Consider the following 17811-nt stretch of genomic DNA (forward strand, 5'->3'; position numbering starts at 1 on the left):
GCCGCCCCTTATGTCTCAGTAGGTTCCTGTCCTGGCGGGGCGGATCCCTCTCTCAGGTGGTGCCGTCATGGGTGAAAGGAAAAGGGCACATGCGCCGGCAAAAACATACCAGCGCACGGCCAGCGTACCCAACGCTAAATATAGGGTACGCTGATCGCATGCAGTGTCATGCGTCCATGGGAGAAGCTGACCGGAGGGGGCGCGGCCAGGGGCGGAGCTTAGCGGCGGCCGAGCGCTGCACTTGGTAACGCTAGTGTGAAATTAGCCTAAGGGGGTGATAAGGGGGGGGGGGGGGGGTTGATTTACTATTTTTGTTATTTTGATCACTGTGATAGACCCCATCACAGTGATCAAAGTGAATCAATAGGAAAAATTTTCTATTGTTGCCGAGTGCTGGCCGGCCGATCTCGGCGGGCGCACTAAGCATGCGCCCGCCATTTTCTCCCGGAAGACTCTGCCGGCGGCCCAGGGGACTTCATGGGAAGTTGCAGGGACACCAGAGGTATCAAGGGGGTGGTGGTGGGGGGAAATCGGGGAGATATTAAATGGAAAATCAACTTTTTTTAAGTCGCTGTTATACCGTTTATAACGGCTATCGCAACACTGGGGTTGGTAAAAACCGACCCGAATCATGTTCTCTGGGGTCTTGGCTACCCTGGCTGAGACCCCGGAAAAATTAAAAATCCGCTAAAAAGCGGTGCTGAGGCATAAGTACCCTTAACTGCAGTCGTTGGAAGACATATCGGCGGTCGTTAAGGGGATAATCAGTATAGCAGTGCAAACCTGACAGTGTTTGTAGGTTACTGTGCACAATCCAGCTGACAGGTTCCCTTTAACCCCTTACCTACAATTGACGTAATATTCCGTCCATGTGACCATGGACCTAATTACCATGGACGGAATATTACGTCATCGCGATCAGCGGCGCCCACATGGTGAGCGCCGCTGATCGCGGCCGAGTGTCAGCTAATTATCATAGCTGACACCCGGCACAATGTGTCAGGGGCGGTCACGGACCGCCCCCGACACGTTAACCCCTTGCACACCGCGATCAAACGCGATCGCGGTGTACCGGGGGTTAAAGGGAAGCATCGGCAGGGAGGGGGCTCCCTCCGTGCTTCCCTGAGCCCCCCACGGCAGCGCAATGTGCAGCGCTGCTGCGGGGGGCTCCTTTCCTCCAGGCCCCCGAATCCAAGATGGCGACGGGGGCCTTCGGAAGCTGGCTTCCTCAGTGCCTGCAAAGCGCAGGCATGAGGAAGCCTTCAGCAGTGCCTGTGTCAGATCGCTGATCTGTCACAGTGATCTGTGATGTGACAGATCAGCAATCTGTCACAGGACAGTGATGTCCCACCTGGGACAAGGTAATAAAGTAAAAAAAAAAAAAAAAAAAAAAAAAAATCGCTAAATAAATTAGTAAAAAAAAAATAAAAATATTCCCCAATAAATCCATTTTTTCAAAATAAAAAAAAAACAAAAACAATAAAAGTACACATATTTGGTATCGCCTCGTCCGTAATGACCTGCCCTATAAAACTGTCCCATTAGTTAACCCCTTTAGCGAACCCCTTAAAAAATAAAAATAAAAAACGAAGCAAAAAATAATGATTTATTATCATACCACCGAACAAAAAGTGCAATAACGCGCGATCAAAAAGACGCATATAAATATGCATGGTACCGCTGAAAACGTCATCTTGTCCCGCAAAAAACGAGCCGCCATACAGCATCATCCGCAAAAAAATAAAAAAGTTATAGCTCGCAGAATAAAGCGATACAAAAATAATTTTTTATATAAAATTGTTTTCATTGCTAAAAACCGACAAAACATAAAAAAAAGACCTAAATGAGGTATCGCTTTAACCGTACTGACCCGAAGAATAAAAACGCGTTATCAATTTTACCGCACGCGGAACGGTGTAAACGCACCCCCCCAAAAGAAATTCATGAAAAGCTGGTTTTTGTTCATTCTGCGCCCCAAAAATCGGAATAAAAAGCGATCAAAAAATGTCACGTGCCCGAAAATGCTACCAATAAAAACGTCAACTCGTCCCGCAAAAAATAAGACCTCACATGACTCGGTGGGTCAAAATACGGAAAAATTATAGCTCACAATATGTGGTGATGCAAAAACTATTTTTACAATAAAAAGCGTCTTTTAGCGTGCGACAGTCGCCAAACATAAAAACCGCCATAAATCGTAAATCAAACCCCCCGTTATCACCCCCTTAGTTAGGGAAAAATAATAAAACTAAAAGAAAATGTATTTATTTCCATTTTCCCGCTAGGGTTAGGGTTAGGGTAGGGTTAGGGTTAGGGCTAGGGTTAGGGTTAGGGCTAGGGCTCAGATTAGGGTTAGGGTTGTGTTGAGGTTAGGGTTGGAGTTATAATTGGGGGTTTCCACTGTTTGGGCACATCAGGTGCTCTCCAAAGGCAACATGGCGTCTGATCTCAATTCCAGCCAATTCTGCGTTGAAAAAAATCAAATGGTGCTCCTTCCCTTCCAAGCTCTGCCATGTGCCCAAACAGTGTTTTACCCCCACATGTAGGGTATCAGCCTACTCAGGACAAATTACAAAACAACTTTTGGGGTCCAATTTCTCCTGTTACCCTTAGGAAAATAAAAAATTGGGGGCAAAAATATAATTTTGCGGAAAAAAATGTTTTTTTTATTTTCACGCCCAGGCGTTATAAACTTCTGTGAAGCACTTGGGGGTTCAAAGTGCTCTCCACACATCTAGATAAGCTCCATGGGGGGTCTAGTTTCCAAAATGGGGTCACTTGTGGGGAGTTTCAATAGTTTAGGTACATCAGGGGCTCTCCAAACGCACATGACACCCGCATACCAATCCATCAAAGTCTGCATTCCAAAACGTCACTACTTCCCTTCCGAGCCCCGACGTGTGCCCATACAGTAGTTTTCTCCCACATATGAGGTATCAGCGTACTCAGGACAAATTGGACAACAACTTTTGGGGTCCAATTTCTCCTGTTACCCTTGGGAAAATAAAAAAATGGGGACTAAAAGATCATGTTTGTGGAAAAAATACGATTTTTTTTATTTTCACGCCCGGACGTTATAAACTTCAGTGAAGCACTGGGGGGTTCAAAGTGCTCACCACACATCTAGATAAGTTCCTTGGCCTTGGGGGGTCTAGTTTCCAAAATGGTGTCATTTGTGGGGGGTTTCTACTGTTTTGGTACATCAGGGGCTTTCCTAACGCGACATGGTGTCCGATCTCAATTCCAGCCAAAAACGTCAAATGGCGCTGCTTCCCTTCCGAGCTCTGCCATGCGCCCAAATAGTGGTTTACACCCACATGTGGGGTATCAGCGTACTCAGGATAAATTGCACAATATCTTTTAGGGTCCTGTTACTTTTGGAAAAATAAGAATTGAGGGTGAAAAGATCATTTTTGTGGAAAAAATATAATTTTTTAATTGTACTGCTGTACGTTATAAACTTCTGTGAAGCCCTTGGGGGTTCAAAGTTCTCACCACACATCTAGATAAGTTCCTTGGGGGGTCTAGATTCCAAAATGGTGTCATTTGTGGGGGGGGTTTCCACTGTTTTGGTACATCAGGGGTTTCCAATCGCGACATGGTGTCCGATCTCAATTCTAGCCAAAAACGTCAAATGGCGCTGCTTCCCTTCCGAGCTCTGCTATGCGCCCAAATAGTCATTTACACCCACATATGGGGTATCAGCGTACTCAGGACAAATTGCACAATAACTTTTAGGGTCCGGTTACCCTTGGAAAAATAAAAAATGGGGGTGAAAAGATCATTTTTGTGGAAAAAATATGATTTTTTAATTGTACCGCTGTACGTTATAAACTTCTGTGAAGCCCTTGTGGGTTCAAAGTTCTCACCACATATCTAGATAAGTTCCTTGGGGGGTCTAGTTTCCAAAATGGGGTCACTTGGGGGTTTTCACTGTTTAGGTACATCAGGGGCTCTCCAAACGCGACATGGCGTCCGATCTGAATTCCAGCCAATTTTGCATTGAAAAAGTCAAACAGCGCTCCTTCCCTACTGAGGTCTGCCATGCGCCGAAACAGTGGTTCCCCCCCACATATCAGGTATCAGCGTACTCAGGACAAATTGCACAATAACTTTTGCAGTCCAATTTCTCCTGTTACCCTTGGTAAAATAAAGAAAATTGAACCTGAAGTATTTTTTTTGTGAAAAAAAGTTAAATGTTCATTTTTTTTTAATATTCAAAAAATTCCTGTGACGCACCTAAAGGGTTAATAAACTTCTTGAATGTGGTTTTAAGCACCTTAAGGGGTGCAGTTTTTAGAATGGTGTCACTTTTGGGTATTTTCTATCATATAGACCCCTCAAAGTGGCTTCAAATGTGAAGTGGTCCCTAAAAATAAAATGGTGTTGCAAAAATGAGAAATCGCTGGTCAATTTTTAACCCTTATAACTTTCTAACAAAAAAAAATTTTGGTTCCAAAATTGTGCTGATGTAAAGTAAACATGTGGGAAATGTTATGTATTAAGTTTTTTGTGTGCCGTATCGCTGTGATTTAAGGGCATAAAAATTCAAAGTTGGAAAATTGCGAAATTTTCGCCAAATTTCCGTTTTTTTCACAAATAAACGCAAGTTATTTGAATGCAATTTTACCACTACCATGAAGTACAATATGTCATGAGAAAACAGTGTCAGAATCACCGGGATCCATGAAAGCGTTCCAGAGTTATGACCTCATAAAGGTACAGTGGTCAGAATTGTAAAAATTGGCCCGGGAGTTAACGTGCAAACCACCCTTGGTAGTGAAGGGGTTAACTAAAACTACAAGGTACAGTGGCATGTAAAAGTTTAGGCACCCCTGGTCAAAATTACTGTTATTGTGAACAGTTAAGCAAGTTGAGGATAAAATGATCTCTAAAAGGCCTAAAGTTAAAGATGACACATTTGTTTTGTATTTTAGGCTAAAAAGTAATACACATTGTCATTTTTTCACATTTTAAAAATTACAAAAAGAAAAATGGTCTGATGCTAAAGTTTGGGCACCTTTGGAGATTTGCGTGCTCAGATAACTTTGACCAAGGTTTCAGACCTTAATTAGCCTGTAAGGGATATGGCTTGTTCACCCTCAATGTTAGGAAAGGCCAGCTGATGCAGATTCCACAGGTTTAGAAACACATAGCCTCCTCTAACCTTGTGTGAAAAAACAGCCACCATGGGTTCTTTTAAGCAGCTGCCTAGCACTCTGAATATGAAAATGGTGGAGGCCCACAAAGCAGGAGAAGGTTATAAGAAGATGGCAAAGTGATTTCAAGTTGTCCTTACCTCAGTTCAATATGTAATTCAGAAATGGCAGTTTACAGAAACAGTGGAGGTCAAGATAAGGTCTGGAAGGCCAAGCAAAATTTCAGAGAGAGCTGCTCGTAGGATTGCTAGAAAGGCATATCAGAACCCCCACTTGACTGCAAAAGACCTTCAGAAAGATTTAGCAGATACTGGAGTTGTGGTAATTGTTCTACTGTTCAGAGACACCTTATCAAATATGGCCTTCATGGAAGAGTCATCAGAAGAAAACCTCTCCTGCACCCTCACCATAAAATTCAGCATCAGAGGTATGCAAAAGAACATCTAAACAAGCCCAATGCATTTTAGAAACAAGTCCTGTGAATCGTTGAAGTTAAAATAAAATTCTTTGGTCGCAATGATCAAAGGTATGTGCAGAGAAAAAATTGCATAGAATTTCAGGAAAAGAACATCTCTCCAACCATTAAGCATGGGGATGGATCAATCATGCTTTGGAGTTGTGTTGCAGACAATGGCACAGGAAACATTTTATGGGTAGCGCGAAGAATGAATTCAATGAAATTTCAACAAATTCTTGATGCAAACATAACACCATGTGTAATAAAGCTGAATTTGAAAACAGGATGGCTTCTACAAATGGATAATGATCACACACATCAAAATCCACAATAGACTACCTCAAACGGCGATAACTAAAGGTTTTTCAATCACTGAAAATCTGTGGCTAGTCCTCAAAATAGCAGTGCATGCAAGACGACCCAGGAATTTCACAGAAATGGAAGAATGGATGAAAATCCATCAAACAAGAATTTAAAGACTCTTGGCTGCCTACTAAAAGCGTTTACAAGCTGTGATATTTTTAAAAGGGAGTGGCTACTAGGTACTAACTATGCAGGGTTGCATTGGCCTATTTTCCTTATTGTAATTTTTAAAAAGTAAAAAATGACAATATATAATTTTTTTGGCCTAAAATACAGAGAAAATGTGTCATCTTTAACTTTAGCCCTTTCAGAGATCATTCCATCTTCAACTTGCTTAACTGGTCACAACAACAGTAATTTTGACCAGGGGTGCCCAGACTTTTACATGCCACTGTATACATTCAGGTTACCTGTCAAGACAAGCAGAGGATGAAAGCGCCATTCGTTCTTACCTCTTGGGAGTTCTCCGGACTGGTAACATGATCAATGTCAGGCACTACTTGCAGTGGGCCGCTCAGAGAGGACATAGATTGCCTGGAGACAAGAATAAACTTTGTTAATTGGGATTACTGGAAAGACCCAGATGGAAGCACTTGGAAATACAGCTATAGATGAGTTTACACACAAATTTTGGCCTGCTGTCAAGAACAATAGCAATTTACACTTATGAGTATATGGATGACTGATTCAAATAAGAACGCATCTAATGTGTGTGTACAAACAGTCAATGTGAATGGAGCAGGTTAATAGTGGGTCCTTTATCAAAAGTAAGGATTACAATGATGCGTAATATTTATACTCTGCTGATAATAAAGAGATTCCTGAAGTCTTCGTGAAAGTATGGCGAGTGTGAGAGTCCAAAACAGACTTTGTGGACAGAATGAAAACTGCAAGATTTTCAATTTAATGCCCAATAATCACTTTTTTACCCTCAATCTTGAGTGCAAGGATAAGGTCAAGGGCAAATTAAAAACAACCTTTGCAACATTTTCTGGAATAAATACTAATAAATGTATCTAAAAGTTGTTGACCACAACCTTTCACAGAGCGCTACGCCCAAATGTCAACTTTATATGAGGTTATATTATGCCAAAAACTGTGAAACTATTTGATAAAACGTGCTTCACTGTGCTGACAGAAGTCAGGCTTAGTCCTAATTCAGTCGGTAAGTGGAGTATTACATAGGAATAAAGCAGCCATTCTTCTACGCAGAGGTAAACTGTACTGATATACAGTATTAACAGGTTGAGAGAATATTTAATACACATTACAGAAATGGGTCCTTTCCAATTTATTTTTTTACATAATTACACAAAAAAAAACTATGAATAAAATTATTACAGCTAAGCCTACTATAATTGCAATTTTCAGGATTTATCATAGCTTAGATTAAAAGGGAATCTGTCACCCTTTATTTGGCCTTTCAGCTGCCGGCATAGACATCGGGGGCTTATCTACAGCATTCTGTAATGCTGTAGATAAGCCCCCGATGTAACCTGAAAGAGAAGAAAAACACGTTCTATTATACTCACCGAGGTGGGCGGTCCGGTCCGATGGGTGTCGCCGTCCCGTCCGGCGCCTCCCTTCTTCATGCGATGACGTCCTCTTCTCCCGTCCTGTAATGGCTCCGGCGCACTGCTCTGCCCTGTTGAGGGCAGAGCACAGTCCTGCACTGCGCAGGCGTTGGGAGAGGTCTGGCGCCTGCGCACTGCAGAATTCTGCTCTGCTCTCAACAGGGCAGAGCAATGCGCCTGCGCCGAGCCATTTCAGGACGGGAGAAGAGGACGTCATCGACGGGAGAAGAGGACGTCATCGCCTGAAGGGAGGCGCCGGACCGGACCGCAACAACCATCGGACCGGACCGCCCACCTCGGTGAGTATAATATAACGTGTTTTTCTTCTTTCAGGTTACATCGGGGGCTTATCTACAGCATTACAGAAAGCTGTAGATAAGCCCCCGATGTCAATGCCGGCAGCTAATAGGGGATAAAAAGGGTGACAGATCCCCTTTAATGGCAATTTTACTGACAAAAATCATACCCAAGTATTAGCAGATTTTCATAACTAGTCAGATTTTATTCATGTTATAACTGAATATTGAGCAGAATTGTATAATAGTAATAAGTTTGAGCAAAATTAATTTCAATCCATTGATTCTGTCCTCTACAACAGTTTTAAGTGGCCCCTTGGGAAAATTAATTGCCCACCCCTGGCACATAGATTAAGAAGTATTAACCACATGAATATGTTTTATGTATGAGGATTACAGAGCTGTAGTGTTACCAGAGCTGCAGAAACTAACCATGAGGATATAATGCCACCAAGAGACTCCAGAACTTCGGATGCCGTCAGACGATGTTGTGGATCCAAAACCAGCAACTTTCTAATAAGGCACACGGTGCTCTCAGACACCCTGCCATCTCTGTCATTAAAGAGAGAAAACACTTTATTACTACATTATACAAGGAAGTCATTACGGTTTGTAACTTTATCTTGGCTTCGATGGTGATGTGACTTTTTCAGACACCTGTGCCAATACTGCAGTGTAAATATTCGCCAACTTCCAGTAATAGAACAGGATGAACTGTGCAGAATTTAGAGTTTATTATAGTAACCCGTTCCTGAAAAATCGACGCAACGGTACGCCCAGATTGTGCGTCTGATTGCAGGAAACACCTGCAGTTACGCCCCAAAGGATGGCAAGGACTTGTGCCCAAGCCATCCTCAGCAAAAGCCGGAAGAGCCTCTGCTTTACGTGATAGAAGCAGTGCTTGCGCAGATCCCAGCGCTTAAATCCCCCACAGGCAAATATAAGTATTATATATATTTATTGGACTCACAAACACACACCCCCAAAGGATGTTACTGTAAAACAACTCCCTTAAAAATAAAAAAGCTATCATTTCTTAAGTCGCAAAAAAAAAAAAAAAAAAAAAAAAAAGAAGGTTTTGCCCCTGGAACGTTACAATAAAAAATAGTGCAAAAAGATTTGTCATAAAGGACAAAACTAGCTGTGACATTGGCAATTAAAAACAAGAGACAATAGGCCTAATAGGGGGATCATTTGCATTAAACTGACTCATTGTACTATATTACAAGCTTATAATGATTATCCACAAGTTACCATGACTCATCACTGTATTATAAACTTAGTGAAAGCCTTCCGCCTAATGAATTCACACACTATTATCAAGGAACTGAATAGAGGGGAAGGCCGTTGAGAGACTCCATGACTGGATAGTCATAATATTGCCTAATAGTACACTGTTAGACACAAAACAACATACATAAGATCTCAGACTGCTGTAACCTGCACATTATGTTACCAAAATATGTAAAATGATCAGTGGGCTCCCAAAAGAAGTAAATACACAGTGTTCCAAATTATTATGCAAAAAATATTTCCTCATATTTTCTCTAAATTACCTATATGAATTGCAGTCATTTTCCAGTCATCTAATATTCTAGTATAATTGCAATGTTTTTGAACAAACTGCCTATGAACAGTATATTTTTAAAAATAAGAAACACTCAAAATGCATGTTCCAAATTATTATGAACAGCAGAGTTTTCAACCTTTTTATTTTGAACAAAAAAATGGTCAATTGTGAAATTATAAGCATTATCAGCTTATTACAAAATGAAATCAAACAGTTTTCAAGTCAAAACTTTATTTTAGGTGATGTTACATTTGCACATAGGACCCCTTGTTCGAAAGAAGCTTCTGAACTCGCTCGTCCATTGAATTTGTCAGTTTTTGGATGGTTTGTGCTTCAATTGTTTTGCATGTGGACAGAATACCCTCCCAGAGCTGTTGCTTAGATGTGAACTGCCTCCCGCCATCATAGACACTCCTTTTGATGATGCTCCAGAGGTTCTCAATGGGGTTGAGGTCAGGGGAAGATGGTGGCCACACCATAAGTTTGTCCTCTTTTATGCCCATAGCAGCCAGAGATGCAGATGTGTTATTTGCAGCATGAGACGGTACATTATCATGCATGAAAATTATCTTGCTGCGGAAAGCACGGTTCTTCCTCTTGAACCATGGCAGGAAGTGCTGTGTTAGAAGCTCCACAGATTATGGAGTTTATCTTTACCCCTTCAGGGATCCTAAAGGGGCCGACAATCTCTCCCCCCATGATTCCAGCCCAAAACATTACTCCACCTCCTCCTTGTTGGCGCCTTAGCTGTGTTTTCATGGGGTGTCCATCAACCAGCCATCCTCCACTCCATCCATCTGGACCATCGAGCGTTGCACGGCACTCATCGGTGAACAAAACAGTTTGGAAGTCAGTCTTCATGTATCGTTTGGCCCACTGGAGCCATCTCTGCTTGTGTGCAGTGGATAGAGGTGGTCGACAGGATGGCTTACGCACAGCTGCAAACCTCTGAAGGACCCTGCATCTTGTGGTTCGGGGGACGTTGGAGGCACCAGCAGCTTCAAAAACTTGTCTGCTGCTATGACAAGGCATTTTTGCAGCTGCTCTTTTAACCTGACGCAATTGCCTGTTGGAAAGAGTCCTCAATGTTTCCTTATCAGCACGCACACGTGTGTGCTGGGAATCGGCTACATACTTCTTGATTGTGCGATGATCACGATGAAGTGTCTTGGCAATGTTGATTGTAGTCATGCCTTGACCTAAATACTCCACAATATGTTGCTTCTCAGCAGCCGACACATCCTTTTTCTTTCCCATTTTGGCAAAAAAAATGTAGGCTGCTTAATAATGTGGAACAGCCTTCTTACAGAGTCTTGCCTTTATTTGGACACACCGGCCAAACTAATTTGCACAGGTATCTGCAATTGCTTTCAGTGATATAAAGAGCCCTGACACACATCACCATCAATGAGTTTAAATGACAAACAAAAAAATTCTAACCTTACCACTCCTAAACTCTTTTTGCATAATAATTTGGAACACAGTTTATATCCCAGAATAGACTTTTCTAAATACTTGTTCATTTTGCAATACAAGTCCATATTACCACCAGCAAAGCTGCTGTGAAATATTGAGCAGATGGCACATGTATATATAGCTAGAAAGCAGAAAGAAAAAAGCACATTAACAGATAAGTGTAAACCAAAAGGTTTTGCATAAATTTACAGGTCAGTTGAAATAAAAATTAGGTAAGAATGTAGTCACTCACTCTGGGATAGAATATTCTGCAGCCTTAATTTTACGAAAGAGTTCCTGAGGTATGCTGTCATAGAAGGGGAACTGGCCGTACAGCATAGTAAAAAGAACCACTCCAAGAGCCCACATGTCACTTGGTTTTCCACGGTAAGGACGACCTTCATAGAAATGGAAAGAGCAGTTACATTAAAGTACAGAATTGTAGATCGAGTCCTAAATTGAGCTCTACAGGTCTAGTACAAAGAGGTTTGGTAACATTTGTTGATTGAAAGGGAACCTTTCTTGTCAGAAAACGCTATTAACGTGCAGATATAGGTTTAATCTGCAGGTTAAGTGTTAGAAAGGTGCCGGCCACTGTCCTAAAAGTGCAGCTACTGGCAGGAAATTAACTTTCTCCTTCCGGGTGCCACTGGATTTCAGCCATACAGATGTACCCAGATCAGCTACAGTCACCCCTGATGGCACCGTGAGCAAGGCACTGACTGAGTGCCGGCTTTAAGGTGTATCTGCGCAGAGCTGGCAGACTGTTAAAGTTCTGCGGAGTGATTACAGCCGCCGTGTGCTGTGCGGTGACTATAGTCATGCTGGCACGCCTGTAAGATGGAAAGCCAGCAGCTCCAGGGAGGAATAAAGTTCATTTCTTCGTAGTAGCTGCACACTCAGTACAGCAGCCGACACCTTTTTAAACAATATTAACCTGAAGATTGACTCCATATCTGCAAGTTAACAGCGTTATCCATCATGACAGGTCATTTTCAGACTATCAGGTTTTGGTCTCTAGTTTGCAGTAGTTGAGAGTGAAGAAAATTATACTAGAGAGATCGGCAGCTAATACACAATACCTCGCTCTCCATATACTTGAGTGTGCTGGGGGAATTCATAAGTCTACAGCCACACACATCGACTGCACACTTGCCGGTTTTGATGGACAACCCCTTTAACCACTTATAAATGAGAAGTCTACATTGCTATTTACAATATTCCTCCAAATATTCAGGAAGATCTGTTCAAATTTCATTTAGATTAGGATTTCCCAAGCTCAAGTCCTCACGGCCTCGAACAGATCAGGTTTTTAGGATTTCCCTAGTATTGTACAGGTGACAATAATCAAGGCACCAGAAATCGCCACAGGTTCTCTCACTTGTGCAATACTAAGAAAATCCAGAAAACATGGTCTGTTGGGGGCCGCGAGGCCTGGAGCTTGGAAATCACTGATTTAGATGAATGGTCAGATATACAGTACAGACCAAAAGTTTTGACACACCTTCTCACTCAAAGAGTTTTCTTTATTTTCATGACTATGAAAATTGTAGATTCACTCTGAAGGCATCAAAACTATGAATTTACACATGTGGAATTATATAATTAACAAAAGTATGAAACAACTGAAAATACTATATGTCTTATATTCTAGGTTCTTCAAAGTAGCCACCTCTAGCTTTGATTACTGCTTTGCACACTCTTGGCATTCTATAGATGAGCTTCAAGAGTTAGTCACCGGAAACGGTTTTCACTTCACAGGTGTGCCCTGTCAGGTTTAATAAGTGGGATTTCTTGCCTTATAAATGGGGTTGGGACCATCAGTTGTGTTATGCAAAAGTCTGGTGGATACACAGCTGATAGTCCTACTGAATAGACTGTTAGAATTTGTATTACGGCTAGAAAAAAGCAGCTAAGAAAAACGTGTGGCCATCATTACAAGAAATGAAGGTCACTCAGTCTGAAAAATTGGGAAAACTTTGAAAGTGTCCCCAAGTGCAGTGGCAAAAACCATCAAGCGCTACAAAGAAACTGGCTCACATGAGGACCGCCCCAGGAAAGGAAGACCAAGAGTCACCTCTGCTGCAGAGGATAAGTTCATCCGAGTCACCAGCCTCAGAAATCGCAGGTTAACAGCAGCTCAGATTAGGGACCAGGTCAATGCCACACAGAGTTCTAGCATCAGACACATCTTTACAACAACTGTTAAGAGGACTCGTAGGGATGAGACTTCCGATATTGAAATATCGGAAATCGGCCCGATATTTGCAATATCGGAATTCAGATTCCCGATACCGATATTTTTTTCACATCGGCAATCCCATATTCCTTCAGCCTCTGAGCGCTCCGTGGAGCCAATCAGGAGCTGAAGAATTGCTGACAACATTGTGTAACTCCCCTAAGCTTGGTAGGAGGCGTCCAAACTTGCAAGCTAGGGGCTGCGCTGCGATTGGCTGGATGGATGGTGTGATCAGGCAGTATAAAAGGCTGCGCCTGCCATTTTAGCCTCACTCTACTGTGAAAGCAGATAGGGATAGGTTTCTGTTGGAAATAGGAAGTGATCTCGGATAAAATAGCGATAGAAATTGTTTTTCAGGGACTGTAGCAGCCCCTGTGTGTTACAGAAGCAGTCTTTTTCGTCACTGACCCCACTCAGTTTCATTTTTTGTGCTGTGCAGGCTCTCAGTGAGGTGCTTAGGGAGACAGAGCAGCGCACATTCACTGCAGCTCCTCTTGCTGCAGCACTGTGTGGTGTGTGTCTCACTGCCTTTTCATCCCTTAAATCCCCTTCCCCTATTTTTTCCTAAAAGTGTAGCTTCACCATCCAGTACATTTTGGTGAACGCAATATAGGGATTTTTCAGTGAGGGGGTCCCCCCCCCCCCCAATCCCTTACCCCCATTTATCCCTCAATTTTCCTGGTGCTCGGGTGCGCTTTGCGCAGTTTAGTCACCTCCGCTGCGCAGACCACCTGTGTGCTTTTTTTTTGGGGGGGGGGGGAGGGAGTGCAGCACCCACTAGGTTAGTCTTTGTAGTCACATCAGACTGCAGGACCCCTAGTGCGGCCTGTTCTATCGCGCACCCCCAAAATTTTTCACCAGTAAATTCACTCTCAGTGCCCCTATAAGTGTTACTTTACCTCACAGCATCTATTGAGGTTAAACACTATATAGGGATTGTATTGTGAGGACCCAAACAACCTCTGTGGCTGGTGCCACACAGCACCTGGCCCAGTCCCGGAGAATCCGTTGTTTTTTTTGGTATCGCAGCAGTGTCATTTACTGCGCTGTGACATCCGACCGCAACGTGTACACCAAAACCACAAACACACGTTACTCTTTGTGTAGGCGACACTAGATTCAAATAAAGTGTAGCAGACACACCATAATACAGTGCCATTAGTGTTTCTTATACCTGTTTGTAGTTCTACAGAAATAAGCACACTAATCCCTAATAATTACTTTCTTGCCGTTCTGAATCCATCGATAGAGATGAAGGCAGGGAGTAAGGGACGTCCCCGTAGCGGCCGCGGAAGAGGTGCATCAGCAGCCAGACATGGTGCACATCCAGAGCAAGCAGCAGGCCCAAGTCACTCAGCACCTACTTTCACCCGGCAGCAGTCATTTATGCGCAGCTTGTTAGGAGTGCAGGGCCATAGGCTGATAAGAGGATCAAGTAGAAACCGTTGTTGGTTGGATGGCAGCTGAGGCATCCACCTCAATGAGCGCAGCATCCTCGCAGAACCTCTCCACCACATCGGGTCAGGCCACTGAAGAGCAGCACCCATCTGCTTCTTCACCGCCCACTAAATTGCCCAGACATTCAGAGGGCCAGGAGCCAACTTTAATCCTCTTCTCAGAATCTGTTGGCTTGGAATCTGTGTGCCAGCCAGACAGCACTCCTGCAGCTGAAGGGGTAGTTTGCACAGATGCGCAACCACTGTGTGCGTCTGAGGAAGAAGTGGAGGGTGGGCCAGTGCCCACAGTGACCAGACCCCAGTCAGCAGATGATGAAACTCAGCTGCCAGTTTCTGCTGACGAAAGGGTATAGGATGACGAGGTCCTTGACCCATCATGGCATGCTGAGGGGCAGCAAGCAAGTGGGGATAGCTCAGAGGAAGAGCTTGAAGGTGTGGCGCAGTGTGGCCGTCCACGTGGGAGAGGAAGAGGGAAAAATTGATTGTCGGCTCCATCAACTTCAGCACCCGTTAGGAGCAGGGCTGTTTTAAAGAGCACAAAGGGTGCGCTCAAAAGTTGTGGGCCTTTTTCAACCAAGTTGCAGATGATGTTACAGTAGTCAGATGCAAGCTTTGTCGACAAACTGTGTGGAGAAGGAAGAACGTCAGCAACCTTAATACCACCAATATGTTGACGCATGTCAGGAAGAGGCACCCTGTGGAGTGGCAGCATCACACCCAAGATGATTCGCCACCTGCACCTCTTCAGCCACAGTGGCCACCTCTTCCTCCAGCTCGCAAACAGCTGCTCCTGCTTCCTTACCAGAATGCCAGGGTGCATCTGCAGGCAGTGTTGTACGGCGGCACACTGTCTGCACTTCGTCAGCATCAGCATCCCAATCGCTGGCATCGTCACACTCCCAATCCAGTGTGCAGCCATCTGTCACACAGGTGTGGGAGAAAAGGCGCCCGTACTCTGCAAACCAGCCACGAGCACAGGGCATGAATTCTCGCATTGCCAAACTGCTTGCAGTGGAAATGCTACCATTCTGGCTGGTGAGCAAGCCAGCCTTTATCGATATGTTGGGGTTTGCAATCCCACAATAGTGCGTTCCCAGCCGCTTCTACTTCAGCAGGCAAGCCGTCCCCGCCCTGCAACAGCATGTGGAACGTAAAATTAAGCATGCGCTACAAAATGCAGTTAGTAGCAAGGTCCACCTGACCAGCGACGCGTGGACCAGTCAGCATGGCCAGGAACGCTACATTTCCATCACCACCCATTGGGTAAATGTAGTTGAGCCAAGAACTGAAGTAGACAGTGCAAGTGCGCGGGTCCTGCCAACTCCACGGACTGCAGGCCTCTCCTCCGTACAAATTGACTCCTCCTCATACTCCTCGTCAGACTCGCCTGCACCCAGACGTACCACAACAACCGATTTCAGCACTGCATCGGCCAAACATCACCAGGCCGTGTTGAAATTGGTTTATCTGGGTGATGTTAGCCACACCGCAACTGAGCTGTGGAACACGCTCAAGGAGCAGAGCGACATGTGGCTTGCGCCGCTCAACCTCCAGGCAGGTATGGTGGTGTGTGACAACGGCTGAAACCTGGTCGTGGCTCTGGGCCTAGGTGGTCTGACTCCCATTCCATGCCTTGCCCATGTCCTAAACTTGGTGGTGCAGTTTCCTTAGGAACTATCCTGACCTTGAGGAGCTGCTGCACAAAGTCAGATACGAGTGCTCTCATTTGCGGCGTTCAAGCATGGCTGCATCGCGCCTTTCAGCCATGCAGCGCAGATCGGGCCTGCCCGAGCACCGCATCATTGTTGACCTACCCACCAGGTGGAATTCGACTTTGCATATGCTGCGGAGGTTGTGCGAGTAGCAACCTGCAATTATGGAGTTGCAGCTGCATCAGGCGCAAAGTAGGCGACACACATCTCAGCCCTCCCACTTTACAACCACAGAGTGGGCATCCAATAAGGACATATGCACCATTTTGAAGTGCTTCGAGGACTCCACTCTGATGGTGAGCATGGATGCTGCCCTACTCAGCCTGACTATTCCCCTTATATGCCTTATAGAATCATCCCTTAAAGGACTAAGGGATGAGGTTTCTCAGGAGGAGGAGTATGATGAGACACTTGCACCAACCAGGCAATCTTAATCGGCCCAGTTGGTACAAAGCTCTGTGGGTGCCTCACAAAGGTCCAGGCAGGACACAGCAAGCGAGGAGGATGAGGAGGACTATGAGGATGAGCCAGAGGAGGAAAGTACACAGCGCTCTACTAGTAGTCACCAGATAGCGCGTGGATGGGGTGATGCAGAGCAGCCAGAGCACATTCCTCCAGCTGGTCACAGCGATGCATGGCCAGTTGGCAGCCTTCAGCACATGAGTGACTTCATGCTGCAGTGTCTGAGAAATGACCCACGCGTGGCTCGTATTCTCCACACAAATGACTACTGGGTGGCCACCCTCTTAGATCCACGTTACCGGGACAGCCTTCAAAGCCTAATTACACCGTTGAACCGGGTGCGTAAAATGCAGGAGTACCAAGACGCACTGGTTAATTCACTCATGTACACTTTTCCACCGCATAGCAGTGATGCGCGTGCACTAGCAGGCACCTCAGTGCATCCTGGGCCCAGCGGAATCTGTTCAGAAGCCGGTAGCAGAAGCAGTACATCTGCTACTGACAGGTTCAGTATACCCAACCTGTTTCAACGGTTTCTGAACCCGCAAACAATTCGGGCACCATCAGCACAGATAGTGCAACGCACTAGGAGGCAACGTTACCGTGACATGGTGGCACAATATCTCTCCACCCCTGTCAGTGTGCTTCAGGATGGATCTGTCCCCTTCAAGTTTTGGGTCTCCAAGTTGGATACATGGACCGAGCTTAGCCAGTATGCCTTGGAGGTCCTAGCTTGTCCTGGTGCCAGTGTGACTTCTGAACGCGTCTTTAGTGCAGCTGGCAATGTACTAACAGACCAACGTACCAGACTATCCACTGCAAATGTGGACCGGCTTACATTCGTAAAAATGAACCAGGCCTGGATTTCTGGTGACTTTTGCTGCCCTGGGCCAGAGTAGACAGGTTACATGCATGGTTGGTAGCAGTATGCATACTCTGTCACGTGCCTATGTTGCACACAGCGTCATCTGTTATGCCCATGCTCTGGCCTCTACCACCAATATCTAGCACCTGATTCTGTGACTGACTCTTTCACCTCATACTGTTTTCCATGGGCTCTAGTACTG

The 17811-nt window shown here is 44.6% G+C and overlaps 1 protein-coding gene across 1 annotated transcript in view; it reads right to left on the reverse strand.

Moving 5' to 3' along the window:
* The window catches only part of STK40 (serine/threonine kinase 40), an 89698-nt gene that overhangs the window by 21565 nt on the left and 50322 nt on the right, over nt 1–17811 (reverse strand). Inside the window, exons 8-10 of the mRNA XM_073562584.1 lie at nt 11128–11272; nt 8282–8401; nt 6432–6513 (exon numbers count right to left, since the gene is read on the reverse strand). Coding sequence (XP_073418685.1) covers nt 6432–6513; nt 8282–8401; nt 11128–11272 — 347 coding nt within the window. The remainder of the gene's footprint in view (nt 1–6431; nt 6514–8281; nt 8402–11127; nt 11273–17811) is intronic.

The sequence above is a fragment of the Dendrobates tinctorius genome, unplaced genomic scaffold (genome assembly GCF_039654945.1).
Source record: "Dendrobates tinctorius isolate UK_male_01 unplaced genomic scaffold, ASM3965494v1 ptg000015l, whole genome shotgun sequence".
Classification (NCBI taxonomy): Eukaryota; Metazoa; Chordata; class Amphibia; order Anura; family Dendrobatidae; genus Dendrobates; species Dendrobates tinctorius.